The sequence below is a fragment of the Passer montanus genome, unplaced genomic scaffold, assembly GCF_014805655.1.
Source record: "Passer montanus isolate IOZ18808 unplaced genomic scaffold, ASM1480565v1 scaffold53, whole genome shotgun sequence".
Lineage (NCBI taxonomy): Eukaryota > Metazoa > Chordata > Aves > Passeriformes > Passeridae > Passer > Passer montanus.
In genome coordinates, this window is record NW_024370263.1 from 5354056 (window position 1) to 5375603 (window position 21548).

The 21548-nt window shown below is 55.6% G+C and overlaps 3 protein-coding genes across 7 annotated transcripts in view; 1 reads left to right on the forward strand and 2 right to left on the reverse strand.

Annotated features, from left to right (window-relative positions):
* The window catches only part of CUX2 (cut like homeobox 2), a 60975-nt gene extending 60813 nt beyond the window's left edge, over nt 1-162 (reverse strand). For 3 of the 5 annotated variants that reach the window (XM_039724734.1, XM_039724733.1, XM_039724731.1), the window contains exon 1: nt 48-162. In XM_039724734.1, coding sequence (XP_039580668.1) covers nt 48-110 — 63 coding nt within the window. In that variant the 5' untranslated portion in view covers nt 111-162. The remainder of the gene's footprint in view (nt 1-47) is intronic. The other 2 variants (XM_039724729.1, XM_039724732.1) reach the window with 2 other exon arrangements.
* A 7326-nt stretch (nt 163-7488) lies between these two features.
* Nucleotides 7489-11228, forward strand: MYL2 (myosin light chain 2). The gene is made up of 7 exons (XM_039724876.1): nt 7489-7702; nt 8588-8677; nt 9002-9077; nt 9873-9977; nt 10648-10723; nt 10810-10858; nt 10978-11228. The coding sequence occupies exons 1-7, from the start codon at nt 7700-7702 to the stop codon at nt 11074-11076; spliced, it is 498 nt and encodes a 165-aa protein (XP_039580810.1). The 5' UTR covers nt 7489-7699; the 3' UTR covers nt 11077-11228.
* A 465-nt stretch (nt 11229-11693) lies between these two features.
* Nucleotides 11694-19672, reverse strand: CCDC63 (coiled-coil domain containing 63). The gene is made up of 11 exons (XM_039724664.1): nt 19667-19672; nt 18873-19027; nt 18287-18476; nt 17074-17193; nt 16413-16594; nt 15883-16064; nt 15020-15228; nt 13842-13916; nt 13250-13421; nt 12380-12666; nt 11694-11702 (listed from the first exon to the last, which is right to left on the reverse strand). Exons 1-11 carry the CDS (start codon nt 19670-19672, stop codon nt 11694-11696), a joined length of 1587 nt encoding a protein of 528 aa, XP_039580598.1.
* Nucleotides 19673-21548: the final 1876 nt, after the last annotated feature.

Genomic DNA, 21548 nt, shown 5'->3' on the forward strand with positions numbered 1-21548 from the left:
CGCCCCCATCCCTCCCTCCCCTCCCGCCCGCCGCCGCCGCCACCGACCTGGAGCCGGCGGGCATCAAACCGTGTCCGGTATCGACACATCGATCCCACGTCGGCGGCCATCTTGGGGGAGCCCGGTGGCGCGGAGGGGCGCGGAGGGACGGGGGGGCCGCCCGCTGCCCGCCCGCCTCCCCCGGGGGCGGCCCCGCCGGGAGGAGGGACGGGGAACCCGCCCGCAACACCCCTGTCCCCCCCCGGGCCACCCCCGAGCATCGCCCCCCGATGCGGCTCCTGGACACCCCCCTGAGGGTCTGAGGGAAGGGGCGCGGAGTCCCCCCGGTGATGTCTCTTTAGGGTTTTTTTTTTATTATTATTTTTTTTTTCTTCTTTTTTTTTTTTTTCCCGGGCAATTTAAGGGTTTTAGCTGGAAAAATCGCCAGGCGGAAGCCGCCGGTTAAACTTTTCCAGGTTTGTTTGTTGTTTGGGTTTTTTTTGGTTTTTTTTTTTCCGTCTGATCTGACCCTTCCTGCACCTTTGACCTGCTGGGAATGGCTACAGCAAACACGCTCCCAGCGTTCCACAGCCAGAAAACCCCAAATTCGCAAATACCCCGAATTCGGGTTGGTTTAGGGCTGTATTTTTAATTTATCAGCGGCTCTGAAGCATCCAACCAAGTGGTCGCTTGTAGTCCTTCACTGCTCCTAAAACTGTCTTTGCTGCAGCAAATCCTGCGCTGCTGGAGCCTCTCTCTGCACCAAGCTGGGGGGAAGCAGCCCCTCACTGCCCGGGTATCACCCTGCTGCTGGTCCCTGCGTTTTGCAGGGATTCCACCAAAAAGCAGAGTTTGAGTTCAGAAGACACCGAAGAAAAGGGACACCCTTCAAACTGCACCCTGCCCTGCAGGTGCTTCCAGCTCTCACAGGGACAGGTGTGCTCCTGGGCCGGGAAAAGTGTCCAAAAGGGCGAGGCAGACACACAAAGTGACCTTGGCCCCACACTGTAGCACGATCAGCAAGGAAATGATCTTGTTCTTCTCATCTCTTCCACTCAGAGAAACTCAGAGCCGCTCACAATCCCGCAATCGCAAAACGCCTCAGGCAGAAGAACAAGTGAACAGAAAATCAAAGTTCAAAGAAAGATTTGCAGGAGTCGAGGCAGTTTGTGAGGGAGCGAGCCTGGGTGCTCCTGTGAGCCCTGCACCAGCATCTTCCCTGCCTTCAGAGCTGGCTGGAAAAGGGGCAAATCCTTCTTATGGTCCTGCAGCAAGCACATTGCCTGGAACTGGGGAACCCCGGATGAAAATGCTGAGAGAGCTGAAATCCCAGCCCTGGTGGCATCAACAGCAAATTCCACAGATGCTCTGAGACCCCAAACATGAGTTACCAGGTGCTGCTCCAGGTGCTGCTGCTGCTCTTCAAACTCCAACTTTGTTCTGGTGACCCAAGTGCTATAAACAGATCCCCATATCCCCCAAATCATAAAAATCAGGGAGTGGAAACCTCTGGGAGTCATTGAGATTTGTAATGAGACTGGGGCTGCTGGCGGTGCCAGGAAGCTGCTTTACCTGTGGGTTAATGAGGCTGTAATTAGCTGGGGGTGGGAGCAGAGGCCCTGCAAGGGGAGATCCCAGTGGGAATCCATTTCCATAGCTCCCTCAGGGCCACGGGGAGGTTTGCTCATGGATGGGTCAGTGAGCCCAGGTGGCATGAGTGGTCTTTGCTGGGGGCACAGCTGGTCCCTCCCGTGCCAGCAACAGGAATTGCCCAGTCTGTTCATGGTCCTGGGATCTGCTGTTGGGCACCACCAGGACAGGTCCCGGGCAGGGACCTTCCCCCTGCACCCACAAAGCTGATCTCACCCCCATAAATCACTGCCCTGCTCTGCTGCCCAGGGAGCACAGGAGCCTGCTCATAAATCAGGAATAAAACTAACTTGGCATCTTTGGTGAGCAAATTAAATTGTGGGCTTTGGAGGAATGTTTCTGTTTGGCCAAATCATTAATAAATCAATGGGAGCAGTGAGGAAGAGGAGAGGGACTGCACCCTGTGCCACCTGGAGGGACGGAGAGCTGCGGGGTGGCACGAACCAGCCGTGTCCCCTGTGTCCCCTCGGGTGCTGCCCCATGGCCCTGGAGCACCCCGGGGAGAGCAGGGGGACCCCAGTGCTGCCACCCCCCTGCACGGGGGGCTCACCCACCCCGGGGAGCGCTGCGAGGCGCAGGTTAATAAATCAGTTTGTCTCCAGCCCCATTTGCTTTGTGTGCCTGACAATAGCCCGTTGTAAATGGCAGCCCCTTGCCTCCTCTCCTGAAAGGCTTTTAATTAAAATACGGAAGGGGCTTTTCTGTGTACTTTAACAAAAAAAAAAAAAAAAAAAAAAGGGGAAAAAAGGATTTCAGCACACTCCCATTCCAGGCATTAATTGGCATTAATTTATTCCTGCCTTCCTGCCTGTTTGTGATCCACGTAACTCCTTTGTGCAGTGATCTGGCCCCATTAGGCAGTCGAGGGTGATGCTGGCAGTGAGAGGTTCTGGTGGTGAACCAGAGCTGATGGTGACCAGTCTGATGGTGACCCAGTGCTGACTGGGATCTTGCTCGGTCACCTTGTCCCAAGGATGGGCAGAGGGACACCAGGAGCCTCACCACAGGACAGCAGTGCCATGGAGAAAGCAGGGACGTGTGAGGTCCTGGGGCTGCCCAGGAGCTCAGGCCCAGCTGCAGCCCTGGGCACATCCCTCGTGGACACCCCGACAGCTGCTGCAGAGCTCTGTCCCCATCCCGTGCCACCCCTCGCAGCTGTCCCCCAGCAGGTCCCAGAAGCCCTGGCAGAGATCGTGCTGCCCAATCCCTTTACCCCATCCCTTTTCCAATCCCTTTCCCCAATCCCTTCCCCAATCCCTTTCCCCAATCCCTTTCCCCAATCCCTTTCCCCAATCCCTTTTCCCAATCCCTTTCCCCAATCCCTTTCCCCAATCCCTTTCCCAATCCCTTTCCCCAATCCCTTTCCCAATCCCTTTTCCCCATCCCTTTCCCCAATCCCTTTCCCCACCCCTTTCCCCCATCCCTTTCCCAATCCCTTTCCCCATCCCTTTCCCCAATCCCTTTCCCCAATCCCTTTCCCCCATCCCTTTCCCCAATCCCTTTCCCCATCCCTTTCCCAATCCCTTTCCCAATCCCTTTCCCAATCCCTTTCCCAATCCCTTTTCCCATCTCTCTCTCCTCTCCCGCCGGGACCGGGCAGCGCCCGCTACAACGTCGCCACCTGGCGGCCACCACGGGAACTGCAGCGCGTCCCCGCCGGCCGGGCCGGGGACACGGGGGGGACACGAGGGGACACGGGGGGACACAAAAGGACACGGGGGGGACACGAGGGGACACCAAAGGACACGAGGGGACACCAAAGGACACGAGGGGACACGGGGGGGACACGAGAGGACACGAGGGGACACAGTGGGGACACGAGGGGACACTGAGGGGACACTTTGAGGGGGGCCAAAGGGACAAGAGCGGCACAGGAGTGCAGGGTGAGGCACCTCGGGGGGTGGCAGCGCCCCTCGGGTGCCCCACATCGCTGCGCTGTGCCCGGCCCCAGCCCTCGCTGCCCCCGGGTGCCCGGGATGTGCGGGGAGTGTGCCCGGGCTCCTGCACCGCCCGCCTTTCTGCCTCGGCTGCTTAATACACGGGCGTTTCCCCCGCAATTAGCACATGCTCTTTAATTAATTTTCCTCTTTTATTGCTTAGCCCAGATGAGCTGGCGCGCTCAGGGCAGACAACGCTGCTGTTTGCGGCTTTCCCGTCAATGCTGCGGCTCGGGGGGCCAGGGCAGTGCCTCCCCCGGGGCCGCCCCCTGTTCTCAGCGCAGGACACAGCCCCTGGGACAGGCCAGAGCTCAGGAATTGTCTGTCCTCAGCCCCATCTCCGGGACAGGCCAGAGCTCAGGAATTGTCTGTCCCCATCCCCATCCCCGGAACACGCCAGAGCTCAGGAATTGTCTGTCCTCAGCCCCATCCCCGGGACAGGCCAGAGCTCAGGAATTGTTTGTTCTCAGCCCCATCCCCATCCCCGGGACAGGCCAGAGCTCAGGAATTGTCTGTCCCCATCCCCATCCCCGGAACACCCAGGCCGGTGGCAGCTCTTCCCCAAATTCCTGAGCTGGGCAAACCCTCCCGGCCATCACCACGGTGCTGTAACTTTCCAAGGGAAAACGGAGCTGAGTCAGGCAAAGCTGCGGCATCAGATCTGCCCGGAATGAGCTGCTGCACAGGAAATCTTCCACACACCGAGGGGAGAGGGGTAAAACCCCCTGAAAGCTCCTGAGGTGCTGCTGGCAGAAAGGAGCAGTAGGGAAGGTGGTGGGCAAGGGAAGGATGTCCCCAAAACCTCACACAACGGGAACTGAGGTTCAGGGATGGGACAGAGGGCACAGAAATCAGCTGTGGCAGAGGAGATGAATTTCAGCCAGCACCAGGGCCTGTGGGTCACCCCCACACTCCCCAATTCGAGCATCAGGGATGGAGTGACCACCTCTGGCAGCTCCCAACTGCAGCTCCCAGCAGGAATCTATCTTTCTATCTTTAATATGCTTTCCCCCTTTAAAATAATCATTACCAATAAACAAATATAGCAGCCAGTTGTATATAAGCATCAAATTAAGCAGGTACATGCATTTGTTATATTTGATATAGCCTTGTTAACTGGAAATTCCCAGGTTTGGAATATGTATTGATTTCAGCAAACATATATTACTTTACTGTAAGTACCCACAGCCATTGTAGTTAATATACAACAGTTTAATTTAAAATGCATTAGTTTAATAAAAATGCATAAAACAGAAGGGAATTGCATTAGCTTCAATAAAAAAGAATTCAATTTCATAAATATTATCCAGTGTTAAAATGCATTGATTTCCTGGGAAAACGTATTGGTCAGAGGTAATTTACATTGGTTTGGATGGGAGTGTATACATATGTATTAGTTTAGTCAAATGTGCCTGATCACAGAAAAAAAACCACCGGCTGGAGCAAAGGATATTCATAAGGAGCAGGCACGGAGTGAGCAGCTGCACGAGCCTTCTCTGGAGCATCCCAGCCCTCTGAGGGGGGCTGGACACCCCCAGACCGGTTCTGAGGGTGCTGGGGCTCGGGGGTAGCGGGATGCTGCCGGGATCCCGGGACACGGAGCCGTTATCAGCCCCGCCAGGCCTGGGCTGGCTCAGGCAGAGCACAGAGCAGGGGTTAATCAAATCCTTTTGACTCCATTTTTTATCGAGCTCAAGAGGGGCTGGCCTATTAATTAGAAAGGCTTTTTCATGTAAAACACAGGCTCTTTTGCAGATAAGAAGGGACGATGCTTGATTTTGCCGTGGCACAGATCCGTGTGTTATTCCTTGACATCCATTCACAGGCTGCAGCCACTTCCCACAGCTCTTTTGTTCACTACGGGGCTCCAGAGGCAGGTCTGTGCATACAGACACATTTAAAGCACTCAGGTTTTCCTGGGGGCCAACAAGCCCCCCGATATCCAGAGGAGGAGAAGGATGTGATGTGCCTGGAGGCTGGAGCAGGATCCTCAGGGGAGAGCAGGATCTGGCCCGTGCAGCACGGAGGATTTCAGCTGACAGCAAGAACTGAGCAGTGGAGCAGATGCAACGTCTTACAAACCACAGCAGAAACCCTGGCAGCCATCTGCACCCCATGCCCATCCCAGATTTCTGTGCCACCCGCTGCACTCTGAGCCTTCACCACCCCAACCACAGCCCGGGCGACACCAGGGAGAGACACAGATCTGCTTTCTTCCAGGCTGGGTGGGCAAAAATGGTTGTTCCTGGAAAAATAACATTCTAGGAGACCTGCACAGCTCCAGGGTTTCCTGCTGTGCCGTGCCCCAGCAGGGACACGGAGCTGGGGACAGGGACAGGCAGAGCCCAGGCAGTGCCGGTGGCTCCGTGGCCAGTCCTGTGAAACCACCACACATCGCTTCCCTGATGCTTATGGATTTTTCCTTAATGCCACAAATTAAGGTAATTGGGCTCGGCTGGACGATGAATCCAGCTGAACTTGGCAGGACGAGGGACATCCGTGCCGAGATTGATCCCGCTCATCCCCGGCTGTGCCCGGGGCTGCTCCTGGCCCCAGCTCTGCCTCCGCGGCTCCTTCTCCTGCCCTTTTTGCTCACTCAGACCTCAAAACACATCCTGAAATCCTTTCCCTGAGCTGCAGCTCCATCCAGACGAGATGGTCATCCCGGATCAGGAGTTTTTCCCCTCCACAGGCACTTTTCCCTACACACTTCCCCACTGAAATTGCCTGCTGAAATCCTCCCCGTAATGCCATCCTCGCTGGCACGGCCGTGGCAGCCGGGCGGCGAGTGCCAGGGATTAAACACGATATTTGTGACCTCCGGCAGAACAAGGGCAGCGTCTGGGCAGAGCCCGGAGTTCCAGGGATCCGGTTTCACAATCCCTTTTGCTCCCAGCCCTCCCTGCTCGCCCACCTCGCCATCCTCGGCATGCGGAGGGGACAATGCCGGGCAGCGGGGCCACCGGGTCACGGCCATGGCACCGCAGAGCTTGGGGGGCTCATGGCATCCCTGGGCTGGCAGCACCATTCCCACCCCAGCATGCCCGTGAATCCTCCTCCAGCCTCATCCCGGGCAAGGCGGGAGGGAGGGGGGAATAAAATGGACAGGCTGGAGACAAAGGGAACCGCCCGGTCCCGGCAGCCGCGAGCCCTGCTCCACAAGCACATGGGAGAGGTTTTGTGGGATTGCTGCCCGTGGGTTCCTTGGCTCTTTCTGCAGGAATGCTGAGCCAGAGCCCGGGCAGTGCGAGCGTCACCCCCGCAGGATGTGTCCCCCGGACAGAGCCCGGAATCGGGAGAGTTAAATGTGTGTGTCCCACCGGGACCAGGGCGAGGGAATGCTCGGCTTAAGTGGGTGACAGGTGCCTCAGTGGGGGTGACACATGACAGAGGAGCTCTTCGTGCCTGCCCGGCTCTGGGGCAGCTCGGCATCCGCCTCCGGCCCCGCCGCGGGCTGCGGGATGGGGATGCGGGATGGGGATGTGGGATGGGAATGCGGGATGGGGATGCGGGATGGAGCTGCAGCGCAATGTCCCCTCTCGGCCACAGGCTGGGTGACCAGGCAGCTGCTCCTGTTCCTGGAGCATCCCAAGGGAGGCGATCCAAGGCCGGGGGGCCGGAGCCGAGCAGCTCCCGGCTGTGCCAACGCTGCGATGGGGCTCCCAAAACCGCCTGGAAGCACCGAGGAGAAACATCCACGTCCCGAGGCTTGGGGGGCTCTAGCGGGGGGTCCCCTGGGGCCGACCCCTCCCCGCGTGTCCCAGCGCAGGGGACAAGCCCGGCGCCAGCCCGAGTGACAAAGGCAGGTGGGATTGTCCCCGAGCAGTCCCGGGTCAGCATCCCCGGTGTGGGAGCTGGGGCCGCCCGGCACTTCGTTAACCTTGAAACCCTCCCGGGCTCACATGTCACGTCAGCCGGTGACAACAACAAGCTGCTATTCCAGATTAGAGAGAGAGGGGCAGGGAAAGGCAGAGACAACAGGGTTGGGGGCGGCCAAATTACCTATTACAGCCAAAAGTGGGCATGGGGCTATTTTTAGCCCCGAGGGGGGTGTATTTATTGTTCCAGCCGGGGGGAGTGAGGGAGTGCCTCTGGGACACCCCTCGCAGTGACATCGGCAGCTGAGAGAAGCCATGGTGAGTACTGAGAGCCCAAAGCTCCAGCAGGAAGAGATAAAATTAATTTGATGTTTCACCAGAATAGTTTTAATGGTCAGGGAGCAAAGGAGGCAACAAGGAGTTGAGGGCCGAGGGTTTTGTCTGCCTTGGAAAGGGGGTGAGGAAACTGGGGAGCACCCGGGTGGATCAGCAGCACCTCACAGGGAGCAGAGAGGTGTCTCCCATGCCAGCACAGCTTTCAAATGAGTGCAGATGATTTTAGGGTCCAAATGCCATTTTTTTTCCTTTCCCCTTCCTTGATGCAGTGAGAGGAAGGGTCATTTTGTGCCCCCAAAATCCTGCTCCTGACAGACCCCCATGAGAGGAAACGGCTGCAGGAGAGGTGCTGGGATGAGGGATAATGGGCTGGGTGGGACAGCGAGGGGCCCTTCAGTCCTCTTTAAAACACACATTGACCCATTTCTGCTTGGTTCAAGCCTCAGTGCAGGAGGAGGCAGATTTTTAATTAAGCCATACTTTAATATCTGCACAGCAGGGTAGAGAAGCACTGACTGGCCACAGCCCTCATGTGCAACCTCAGCAGTGCTCCCAAAACCAGGGCTCCAGCGGGGATATCTCACCCCAGAGCTGACCCTTTTACCTGCCAGTGGGAGAAGTGATTTCACTCCTCATCTTTCCTTGGACCTATTTGGCTAAATTCACCAGGAGCTGAAATTTAAGCAGGAATCTGAATGCCCCTCAGCATCCCAGAGCTGCAGGGAGAAACTACCAAGATCCCAGGGAAGAGAGCCCCAGCCCAGAGCTCCCACCAAGGAGTCATGAGTAAGAACAGGGCACTTCCACGCTTTTATTTCACCCCACAAAAAGCCAATGAGCTAGTGATACATACCTGGACTCCTGCAGGCACCCAAGAAAGCCAAGAAGAGGATTGAAGGCGCCAATTCCAATGTTTTCTCCATGTTTGAGCAGGCGCAGATCCAGGAATTCAAAGAGGTAGGTGGCTTTGGTGGGAAGGCCCGAGGGTCCTTGACGTGATGTGACCTTCAGCTCTTTCCTTGGTGCTCTCAAGTGACAGCTGGCTCACACCAGGAGGCAGCAGGCCTGGTTTGGGTGGTTTTATTTTAAAAGTGAGAATAACAACTCAGTGACAATGTGTGGGATTAGGGTGAGTGAGACCCACAGAGCCCTTCCCGGGAGGGCTCAAAATGCCTTTATCCCATCCAAGCTGAAGGGAGAAGGAGAAAGGTTCTGAAGCCTTTGCAAAGGCTGGCAATTCTCCCTTTCCCTGTGCTCCCTGCCCTGCTCCTGTGCTTGCAGGCGTTCACCATCATGGATCAGAACCGGGACGGCTTCATCGACAAGGCAGATCTGAGAGACACCTTTGCTGCCCTTGGTGAGCCCAGCTTTAGCAGCCTCCCCTCCCCAGCTTTGCCAACATCAGACTGTTAATTGAGAAACAAGGAGGGGTGGGGCGTTTAACCAAGCCCCTGTCATCCACCAGACCTCCCATTTTGCCAAAAACCTTCTGATCCAAACCCAAGCCTGTCAGCTGGGACATCCCTCGCGGGTGATCCCAGAGCAGCTCTGGTTGATCCCCTTGGCACTGGAGCCAGCTCCTGGATTACACAGCCAAACACTCCCTGCCTTTTCCGTGCCTAGGAGCACCTGGCTGTGCCCATCCCACGGCATCCCGGGGTATGTGGGCATTCAGGGGATTTGGGGGATTTGTGGGAGGCTGTGACACTGCCAGCTTGGCTCTGCCATCAGAGGTCAGCATGAATCAGCAATGAGTTCCAAGGACAACCCAGCCTCGGGAAAAATGATGTAGGTGTTCAATCCTGTTTGGTTTTGGTGCTGGGGAACAGGGAGAGCCCCAGTGCTGGTGGTCTTGACCCAAAACATATTCCAAGGGGGCTTCAAAGGGGTAGTGAGGCAAGGAAGCAGCACAGTTGAGTCCTTTCATCCCTCTTTTCTGTGATCTTGGAGCCTGAGAAGCCAGAGCTGGAGATGATTCTCTCACCTCACTGCTGCTACCTCCATTCCTGGTCAGAGGTGGCTCCCAGGAATGTGCTATTTCCCTCCAGTGGGGGAAAGTCCCCCAGGGAAGGGTTCTGTGGTGTGTATTTTTAACCCCCAACACGCAGAGCAGGACCTGGATCCATGGCTGACCCATAGCTGCTCTCCCCAGGGCGCCTGAACGTGAAGAACGAGGAGATCGATGAGATGATAAAGGAGGCACCGGGCCCCATCAACTTCACCGTGTTCCTCACCATGTTTGGGGAGAAGCTCAAGGGTGAGAGGGCACCTGGGGAGCTGGGAATGCTCAGTGCCGTTCCTATGCCCCAAAATAGATTTGCAATACCAACCATCCCTAGGTCCAGAGATCTTATCCCACGTCTCCCCAAACTGTTGGGGGGTATGAGATGGTCTCCGTGCCTCAGTTTCCCCAGCCATTCACAAAACCCAAATGGCTGTGCTGCTGCTGCTGCTGTCCCATAGGAAGAGGGGACAGTTCTTGCAGCACCTCTGAGCCTGCTGACAGCAGCAGCGCCAAAATTGGCCCCCCCTGCCTACAGCCAGACTTTGACCCATCATCCCATCTGGCTGTACCCTGAATCACGTACTTAACCCGAGGAATGCAGCCTCCTGCCGATCTCCAAGAGGCTGCAGGGCCCCAGGGGCTGTGCCTGGAGCTCTATAAATATGCTCCAAAGATTAGATAAACGCCGGGTGCCAGAGCGGCGGCACCGCCTGCTCTGTGCTCACACCACGGCTGCTCCCCACACCCCACCAGCTTCACTCGAGCCTCCAGCTGCAGGTCAGCATTCCTGCAGGGGTCCCACTTTTCAGTCTGCCCCCCGTTTTGCCCCCGAGGCTGGGAGAAGCAGGAGGTTGCAGTTGGTTTCTTACTTTACCATCTCCAATGGGAATCAAATCTCAGACCACGGCTTTGTCACCTACAGGTGCTGACCCAGAGGAGACGATCCTGAATGCATTCAAGGTGTTTGATCCAGAGGGGAAAGGCCTGAAATCTGCCTAGTGAGTGCAGGGGTAGCTGGGGCAGGGAGTGGTGGGGTGTCCCCATGAGGACCTGCCCAGTGCTCACCGCGCTCTCTCGTTTGCAGCATCAAAGAAATGCTGATGACACAGGGGGAGAGGTTTTCCCAGGAGGAGGTATGATCACTTCCCCACCTTCTGCCAGCCTCCCTCCATCCCAACAGACCCCATCCCTCCTCCCAGCCCGGTCCCAAACCCCTCCCATGCCACCTTTTCTCGCTGCTCTTCCCTGGCAGATCGATCAGATGTTCGCTGCCTTCCCTCCGGACATGTCTGGCAACCTGGACTACAAGAACCTGGTCCATGTCATTACTCATGGTGAAGAGAAGGACTAGCCCAGGCTCAGGGCTGGGGCTGGCACTGCAAGATCACCTCTCCCTAGGTCACACGGGGTTCCCTTTCCTCTTCCCCTGGAGAGGCACGTGCCTGGGAATTTGGCACGGGAATGGCATTCACATTAAAAGGCCTTTTGGCAAGAGGAAACCCAGCTGCTGGTGTGAGCAGTGCTTGGGCTTGTGTGGTGTGCCCCATGGGAACCCTCAGATCCTTCCAGACCCTGCTGGCCTCAGCACCTCAGACCTACTGCACGTCACCCTCATGTGTCCTCCAGTCTCCCACTCCCAGCCCCAAACCAGTTCCTCACTGGGCTGTGCCCATCCCCTGTCATCCCACAGCCCAGGGCCAGCACTGAGCTCAATTTTCCTTTAGGCAGCAGGGAGTTGTCAGCTTCTGCCAGCTTAGCAGGGAAGGCCCCATGAGCACACTCATCCCCTGCATCCCCCCTGCCCTCGGGCACGGAGCAGGATTGGTACCATGGTCCCCATCTCTGCCTGTGGGGAGTCTGCACGTCACCCTCATGTGTCCTCCAGTCTCCCACTCCCAGCCCCAAACCAGTTCCTCACTGGGCTGTGCCCATCCCCTGTCATCCCACAGCCCAGGGCCAGCACTGAGCTCAATTTTCCTTTAGGCAGCAGGGAGTTGTCAGCTTCTGCCAGCTTAGCAGGGAAGGCCCCATGAGCACACTCATCCCCTGCATCCCCCCTGCCCTCGGGCACGGAGCAGGATTGGCACCTCTGCCTGTGGGGAGAGCCTTGGCTCGTGTGACAGGGATGTCACCCTCTGCTAGAGCAGCTGATCCCACCCCGGCTGTGGGTGCTGTCAGCAGTGGGTGAGGCCATGCCAAAATATCACCTGGTGAGGTTCTGAAGCCTGTGCAAGGTGTTGGGCTCCTTCCAGAGAAGGAAGATGGAATGATGTGCAGAATGCAGAAGCTCAAGAATGAAACAGCTTCTTTAATTCCCTGGTGGGCTCTTGGTCCCTGGTGGGCTCCTGGTCCCTGAGGGGCTCCTGGTCCCTGAGGGGCTCCTGACCCCTGGTGATGTGAATCTCCTCCTCCTCCTGCCTGAGCTGGGGGGCCTGCTCAGCTCCTCCTGCTGCCTCTGGATAACGAGCTCACGCAGCTGATCCCGGCCCAGCGGCTCTTCCGCTGCCCAAGAGAACAGCCATCCCATAATACACAGTTCTACAGGTGTCATACACCCCGGTGGGGCAGGACAGGGTGGAGGGGATGGACTGGGAAGGACGTGTGGCAGCCACGGGGGATTGGGGAGCAGCGCCTGCCCGGCCATGGCCCCTCACTCTCCCCTCTCCCTGCTCACCGGTTTTGGGCTCAGCGGTCTCCTCCAGGTCTGGGGGAGGTGGGCAGAGCTTGGACCTGTCCATGGTCCAGAGGAGCTTGGAGGCTCCCTGGAGGGGGCTGACAAAGGCCTGGGAGCGCTGGGTGCGATCGACGGACGTGTAGCGCAGCAAGGACTCCCTCAGCAGGAACTCCTTGATCTTGTCCTCCACGGGACCTGCGTGGGGAGGAGCCACAGTGTCCCGAGTGTCCCTGCAGCAGGACCCTGCCCAAACCCACCCCTGGCTGCCTGCAGAGCAGGGGGTCCACTGGCTTCCCTCCCCCAGGGTCAGGGGGCCAAGGCTGGGTCATGGTATCATAGAATCACAGAGTCATTAATGTTGGAACAGACCCCCAAAATCATCAAGTCTGACTTCATGCTGAATATTCCCTGCCTGTTAAAGCATACCACAAAGTGCCACATCCCCTTTGTTTTTTGAACACTTTGAGGGTGGTGACTTTAGCACTTCCCTGGGAAGCCTGTTCCAATGCTTGACCACTATTTCTGTGAAGAAATTTTTCCTGATATCCAACCTGAACCTTCCCTAGTGCAATTCCCCTTGTCCTCTTGCTGGCTGCCTGGGAGGAGAGGCTGACCCCCATTGCACTTCAGCACCCAGAGCCACACTGAGGGTTTGGGGATCCACTGGGATGTTAAAAATCCAAATTAGCTCCCAAATTTACTGGGAATTTGGCATTGCAAATTCACTTTAGGGCACACATGGCTTATGGGACAGGGGAAAACAAAAGCTCAATTTAAACACAGTGCAAGCAGCTGGTGGACAGTATTTCCCAGGGCATGTGGTATGGGAAGGTGTGCAGCCCTGACCTACCAAAAACTGGCACCAAGCTGTCCCCAAGAGGCTTCACCATCTTTGTAGTGTCACAGTCCATGTTCTTCAAGAGGGTCTCCACGCGAGATTGGATCTGTCCCAGGAGCTCGCTGCTCTCCTTGCATTTGTTCTCATACTTGTTGGCCTCCTCGGTGGTCTCTGCTATTTTGGCCTACCAGCAAAGGTTTTTGTGTCACAAAGGTGTCACACCGGCCCCTCGCTGGCCCCACCACCCCAGTGCTGCCCAGTTTCAGCCTGGAGACAGAATCCCAGGACGGGTCAGGTTGGAAGGGACCACAAAGGGTGGTCTGGTCCAACCTCTACCCGAGCAGGGTGATCCCAGAGCACAGGGCACAGGACTGTGTGCAGACACTTCTTGAAGCCCCCCAGCTGTCCATGCTGGCCCAGGGCTGGCAGCAGCCCCACAGCCACCCTCTCACCACGCCCTGGGAGCTGCCAAAACCTTTGCAGGGCCCTTTCTGCCCACAGCTCTGCAGCCAGAGCAGCATTTGCAGGACCAGACTCCCTGGAGCGAGTGCTGGCACAGACAGGGACGTGCTGCCTTTCCAGAGGGAATCCACGGCCACCCTACCTCCAGCTCCTGCACGATGTGGGTGCAGCTTGTCTCCGCCTGCTCCCGCTCCGTTCTGATGGCATTCATGTCATCCTGTGGGAACAGCAGCGCGTGGAGTGGCTGCCCATGGAACCCCACTGACCCCGCGGGGACAGCCCAGGGAGCAGCTGAAACACAAACTTTGAGGAATTCCGAAATTTTACAGGAGCTAAGATTTTAGTCAGAGATAAGCTTTATTGGAGTTAATTAAAATAAATAGGTAGGCCTTGATGAACCTAAGAGTTAGTAGTTTAATAATTGATTGTTCGTCAGCACAATGTTTGGTTAGCTGGGTTTATAAAGAAGAATACAGAAACTAACAAAAAGCTTTTAGGACCATGAGACAATTGTGGGCCTCCTCTGTTCTGAAACCACTTAAAGACAGGGAATGGGAGTTCTACCAAGGGTTCATTTGTCACATTTGCATTGAAAAGGTAGAAAGGTCAGAACGAGGAAGACTCCATTTAATTCCTCATTTTGGGACCCCTCCCCATGAAAGGGACCCTGACCCATTTCAAGGAACAAACATGCTTAATAGCTTTTGAATTAATTAGCATACAAAGTGGGGAATGGGATGCACCAAAGTTATGAATACGTATTTTTATTGTGGGTATTCAATATTTCTATAGATAAAAGGGCTCTGTAATCACCTGTGAATTACAGTGTGTACTTGGGAGCTGCTCAGCATTGCAATAAACACAAACTTCCTAACTTTAAACTGTTAGAGAGTCTTTGTTCATCACAGCTGGATATCGGTACTAGACCAATACCCATATTTTTAAAAATGAATCACAGGTTCTAGATCAATATCCATAGTTTTTAATAAATCACAGGTTCTAGATCAATATCCGTATTTTTTTTATAAATCACGGGGACACCTCGAGGGAAATGGAGACCCCTCCAGGCAGCCCCACAGGGTTCGGGGAGCTCCTGGCTCCCCGGGACCCTGCAGTATTTTTGCTGGGTACACGGTGGCAGCATCGAGACACGTTTAGCTCCGAGAACACAGCCGAGTTACGGGTTCGGCTGCTCCTCTGCATCCCCCCAGTCCTCCCTGTGTGGCTGGGTGTGGGCAGTGATGCCGGACACTCGGGAAAGGACAAACCCACCCTGACCCAAAATCACTCCGTGGAAAGGGAGAAGAGCCAGGAGCAGACCTGGATCGCCTGGATCCTCTGCCTGAGACCCTCGTTCCTGACGTTCAGCCTGATGGCGTAGCTGAAGAGGATGAAGAATCTCCTGTCCTTTTCAAGGAAGTCCTCCAAGAAATCATCAATGTCTCCGTCCGACAGCTCCAGCAGACGCTTGTAGGCCACCTCATAGCTCTCCTTTTGGCTCCTTTTGGCCCTCTCAGCTGCCTCAAAGGCTGAGAAAGAGACAGAGAGCCGTGGTTGCCCTTTGCAGAGCCTTCCCTGCAGAGCTGTGGCGTTTGGTGCAGGGCTGGGGCAGGAGGGAGCAGTGCTGGAGGGGCAGAGGGTGCCTCTTCCGCCAGGAAACCAAGCAAGGATGTCATGGGAATGGAGCAGACACCATGGATTCCCTCCCAGGAGGACAGAATTACCAGATTAGATTAGATTTTAGCAATGTGAGGGTGGTGAGGCCATGGCTCAGGGTGCCCAGAGAAGCTGTGCCTGCTCCATCCCTGGAATGTCCAAGGGCAGGCTGGACAGGGCTTGGAGCAACCTGGGACAGTGAAAGCTGTCCCTGCCCATGGAGGGTGTGGAACTGGATGAGTTTCAGGACTCCTTTCCAACCCAACCTGTTCTGTGGTAAAAGGAGCCATGGCTGCACACAGGAGCAGCTCCCTGTCCCAAGGGCACCCCAAGACACTCAGTCCCACTCCATTATCACTGTTCAGCCTTTCTGCTGGCAGGGTGAAGGTTGGGTGGGGGAGGCTGTGGGCAGGGCAGGCATCCTGCCTTTGGGGTGCAATTCTACAAACCACCACGAGCAGCCCAGCCTCATCATCTCCACAGACTTCAGGTTTGTGATCCCAGTGCCACAAATCCTCCTCTGATACCTTCTCTCTCTTTGGCCTGTTCCTTCAGCACAGAGAGGTCTGCACATTTGCTGAGGAAGAAGTTCTTCAGCCTGGTCTCCTGGTGCAGGGCACACTTCCTCTCCAGCAGCCTGATGTTGTACTGGATGGTTTCTCTGCAGCGCACGTCCCGGATGTCCGAGATCCGCCCCAGATCCTCCATCCTGCACACAAACAGAGGGAATTCACGGCCACTAACACAGCTTTTGGTGGGGGTTTGTACCTTTGTACCCAGCTCAGGTGGGACTCAGAGAAAATAGACTCCTCCATGGGGCAGTCCCATGGTTCCAGTCCCATCCCAGCCAAAGGAACATCCAGGACAGATGGAATTAAACACCCTGGAGGTACCAGTCTCCCCACACTGAGCAGGCACCCAGCCCTCAGCACCCAGACGTGGATGGGAGTGGTGGATCCTCTCTCTGAAGCCTCAGCTGGGCTCTCTATTTGAGCCCTCATCACTGGCATCACCCTCAGCCCCAAGTTCTGCCCAGAGGGCTGACAAGGCCGCGTACCACTGCTCGTAATCTTCTGTGGCTTGCTCAACAGCAGCATCCAGCAATTTGTTCTGCTGAGCCAGACTTTTCTCCAGCTTCCAGTAGCAGTTGTCATAAAAGGTTTTCTGGGTCTGCAGGCTGGCAGTCTCCTCCCGGAGCCTGTTGTTCCTGGTCATGATGGTGTTGTAACGGACAGTGACCTGGGGAGAGCCAAGCAAAAGCTCTGGACCTGGTGGGGGACTGGGAGGGTTCAGGTTGCTGCTTAAAGACCTCGACCAGGGCAGGGTCAAACACAGCCCAAGAGATTTGAAGCTGGCCCTGCACTGTCCTTCTCCCCAGGAGAGGAAAGGCAACAGAAGACCAGGCTGACCACAACAGAGACCTGGAGCTGGCTTTGTCCAAGGCACGGTGGCTCCAGGCAGCCCAGTTTGATCACAAAGCAGGTGCAGACCTCCAGGCCTCTTGGCACAGCACAGGGGCTGCATTTGGGTCACCAAGCCTGAAGGAGCCTTTGAGACATTCTGGGAATGATCAGGCCCGGGGAACAAGCCAGGTGCTTCATGCAGCTTGTGGCAACCAAACACATTTGCACCACTGTGCTTTGTCCCGACCAGAAAGGACCCAGGCCCCTGTGTGACCCCCCACAGGCTCTCCAAAAGTCTCCAAAATGTTTCCTTACATGACTCAGACGCATCTCCAGTAACTCAATCTTCTTCTGCAGGTGTTTGCAGCTCTTTGCTTCCAACACCCTCCAGTTTGTGTCTCTTTGCTTCACTATCTTTTTTTCCAGCTCTACAACCTGCACACACACACACAGAGGGAAAAAACCCAGAAGTATGATCTCCACCCCTGCATTCTGGACTTTTGTCAGGACACAGAGCCAAAGAAAATCCCCTCTGTTGACCTGAACTACAGCAATCGTGTTATTAATGAGCTCTCCGTTATAGGAACAGCTTTTATCCCAAAGGATCCCACCCTGCACATGCAGAAACATAAACTGTAGCTGGAAATGGGTTTTTTGTGTGTGTCATGAAGGAAGTGCAGCTGTTTTTGCAGGGAGCTCCAGCAGGTGCTGAACACAGCACAGCAGCACTTTGTAGAGTGGAAGAGGCAATGAGGATGGGGCTTTGGTAGAGGAATTGTGCTGGCCAGGCAGGGACCTGTGCAGTCCTCCCTGGGAATGAGTGGAGGAAAACTTCTGCCAGAAGTGGGGAGCTTCCAGAGGAAATAAATCCATGGAAGAGTGAAGCAGTTGGAGAACAGCGGAGCAGGAGGCAGGTGGGGGAGGGATGACTCAGGCAAGTCAGAGTTCTCATCCCTGACAAAGCCAGCCCTGCTGGGAAAGCTCTGCAGCACCTCCAGCAATGGCAAACTATCCCAGCGTGTTCCCTGGGGTCCAGCTTGGGCAGCTGCTCTGAGAACAGTGCTGAAGGGAACTGTCACTTCCACAGCCCGCCTTTCCCTTGGCTTCCCACCCCACTCCTGCCCAAATCCAACCAGGATGTCCTCAGGAGAGGGGGTGGGGCATCCCTCAGATGCTGCTGTTCCTGTGTTTGCCACCCCGCAGACAGCACTGTTCCACTTTTACCTCTTTTTCAGGAGAATTTTAAAAGTGAAGGGAGAAGGAGAGGGATGTTTGTGGCCCCAGGCCACCACACAGGGGTGCAGGGACCAGTGGGACAAGGTTGAGAGTCCAACCTCACTTCTCCAGTCAGTGCTGCTGACTTGAATGGGAGCCTGGTTCTATTTGTCACTGTCATGTGTCACTTGCCAGGAGGAATATTCCAAGGCCTGAGTTAAATGTGTTTTACTCTGAGGAGTTTCAGCCACAGGTCTCACCCTGTGACTCTGGCCTGCTGTGCTCAGGCAGAGAACAGTCCAGATGTTCTCACCTGCTTGGCCAGGTCATCTAACTGGGCTTTTCTGTCTTTGATCAGGGCATCATTCTGCATTCTGGTCTGCAAAAGGCTTTGGATCTTCCTACGATTTCTGTTTTCCAGCAACACGCTGCTCGGTGAATAGATCTGGCTCAGAGTTAATGTCACATGTCTGTGTTCTTGCTTCAGATCATTTATTGCTTTTCTGTGAAAATGGAACAACAAATGACATTTAGCACATCCCATCTGCCAGGGCAGGTCCTTACCCCTCCCCATCTCTGCTCTGTGGTCCCCAGATCTCTTTATAAAAGAGAGGGAGCAACATTTCATATGGGCAGATATGATAGAACAAGTAGGAATGGATTTAAGCTAAAAGAAGAGAGATTGGGATCAGATGTTAGGAAGAAATTCTTTACTCAGTGCTGAGGCCCTGGCACAGAGTGCCCAGAGAAGTTGTGGCTACCCTGTCCCTAGAGGTGCCCAAGGCCAGGCTGGACAGGGCTTGGAGCAGCCTGGGATAGTGGAAGGTGTCCCTGCCTGTGGGATTCTATAAATCTGTGACTTTGGCATGGAGGAACTCCCCAGGCAGAGCTGTACTCACTCCTGAGCCTGCATCTGCCGCCAGATATCGGCATCGAAGAATTTCCTCTTGTATGCTTCATGATGGAAATGGGTCTGCAGCTGCCTGATATCCACCTTAGCCCTTATTTCCTTGTCCTTTTCAGGGAGGTCCAGGTCTGCTGAGGCTTCTCTCCTCTGCCACAGACAAAGGAGGGTTTGGTCAGTCGAGCAAACACAGCCGGCAGTGGCAGCAGCTGAGCAGCAGCAGCTCCAGCTCTTCCCTGGCATCTGGGACCCATCACCACCCAAAACTCACAGTGCTGGCTGAGCCGGAGCCAGCACCTCGATTCCAGGACAGGGAGAGACCTCCACCAGTGAAGAGGAAGGTGATGGCAGGTTGTCACCTCTTTTATCACCCAGCACAACAGCAAGGACCATGTGAGTCCAGAGAACCAGAGCCACTGGCTCTGGGGACATGGATGAGCCCAGCTGGCTGCCCAGGAGTGGAGCAGGACTGCTCCTGTCCCCGACCATCAGAAGGTGACTTCTGGATGAGAAACTGCCCAGCAGACAAGCACTGAAGGCAGTTAGACCCACCACCACCCGTGTCCTCAGCTGACTCCAATTCCCCAGCTCTGCCTCTCCCAACACCCAAATGTCAGTCCAGGGCCTCATTCCTGGCACAGGAGAAGCAGCCCCACTGCTACCCAGCACCCTTCTGGCAGGAGCAAACCTGGCTCCCACTGCTGATTTGTATTTTCACAGGTAAAATCCCCACAGCAGATCCTCCACAGTCCCCGTGAAGCTCAGCTTTAGTTTGTCCTTCTGTTTTACCTTCATTTTCCCCGTCTAACTCTGCTGGTTGCTCTGTAGACGCCTTGGGGAGGGAACAAGTGAAACTCTGCAGGCACAGGATTGCTTTCCAAGGGAAGAAATGAAACAGGAGTAATGGGGTGGCTGTGTCCTCCTGCCCATCCCTCAGCACCCGCTCGCGTGCTTGGCACATGAGGAAACCATCACAGATGGCTGCAAGAGGAATAAAAGGAGAGCATTTCTGGTGATGTCATCGTGAAATTATCGAGTTTTATAAGTAGGGGAAGAACAGATGGTTTGAGCTATTCTACCCCATTCCGTACCTGGGTTTCCATAGAAATTCCAGCGAGGCCAGTCCCCCCCACCCTGTGCCTGCAGAACACCTGGAGATGCAGCACCCCTGTCCCACTGATGCCACGAGGGCACTGGAGTGGACCTTGCAGCCCTTACCCCCAGAGCTGGTCCCCAGCAACCACACCGCAGTCCCCTGGGTGTCCCTGTGTCCCTGACACTGCTCAGCCCCACACAGGGCACCGTGGTTCCTCTCCAGCCAGGAGACAGAACCACGGTGGCAACCAGGTTTTGCCAAAGATCCACTCCTATTTCCAGCAAGAAGCTCAGGAGAGGGGAGAACCTAGAAGAGAACTGGTCCCAGTCCCACCCTGCACTGCCCCAGGTTCCATGGTTGCCAAGGCAGCACCACCACAACGGAGTGAGGACGGTGCCCCGTGGTGGACCAAGCAAGGGCTTGTTGGGACCTCACATTGCATGGACCAAAGGGGTTTCTGTGCCCCAAAACCAGCCCTGAAGCACATGCTCCAGCATCTCCCTGGCTGCGTGTCCACAGCAAGGAGAAACCCTCATTTGGAATTGAGCCATAACCTGGAATTCGAAGATTTTGCTCCAACAGGAGCAGCCAGGGGCTCACCATCCCCAGCAGTGCTTCAGGATTAGGGCTGCTCCTCCCTCCCCATTTGATCCCAGCTCCACATCCAGAATTTTTGCCTTCCAACCTGTTTTTTATCTGTTTTATTCATAAAGAGACCATCACTACCTCACTGCCACCGCTGCTGGCATCCAGAGCAGCAACTGGCACTGCCAAACTGGGGAAAGACCCTGGGGACAGGGACCTGTTGGGTGGCTGATTAGGGGGCAGATTGATGCTTCATGCCCACTTCTCTCCTTCCCATGCAGGGAAGCACACAGGAGCTGTGGATTGAGTCATAAGAGCCGTGATAATCCTTTCCCTGCAATCCAGAGTGCATGGCCAGCTCCTTCCCAGGGACTGCTGAGATCCCTGGAGGGCAGGAGCACAGGGGCTGTGTTTTGCAGCCCTGGAGATGCTTACTCAGCTGTGGGCTGAAGGGGAGTAGAGCAGAGCTGAAGGTGAGCAAAGGGCAGCCTGTCCCAGTTTGCAGGGCTGCAGCGAGTTCAAAGCCACGAGCAAAATCCCCGAGCAGAGCATCAGCACCTCCCCGTCATCCCAGAGACTTTGATGAGCTAACAGCCCAGCCACCAAGTTCCAGGCTAATTCCCAGCCAGACAGGCTCTGAGGAGGCATTTAATTGGAAATCATATTCATGGCAGAAAGCAGAACGTGGTGTTTGATAAGAGAAATCACAGCTGAGGGCAGAGCCCTGCTGGGAAGGCAGCGGAGCCTGAGGATCCCACCAGGGCTGGGGGAAGCTCCCAGAGCTTTTCATGCTGCTCCTGCATGAGCAACAGCTCCGTGGGCTAATAACAACAACCTCTCCAGGGTGAGCTTGTCACTCAGTCCCAGTGGCCCTGGCTGTGTTGTAGGGCACATCCCTTCTTCTCACCCTCAGCAGAAACAGGGCCAAACCCCCAGTTCCCAATAAAAGTGGAGGTGCAGGGGTGAACATTATTTTTTACATAAACAACG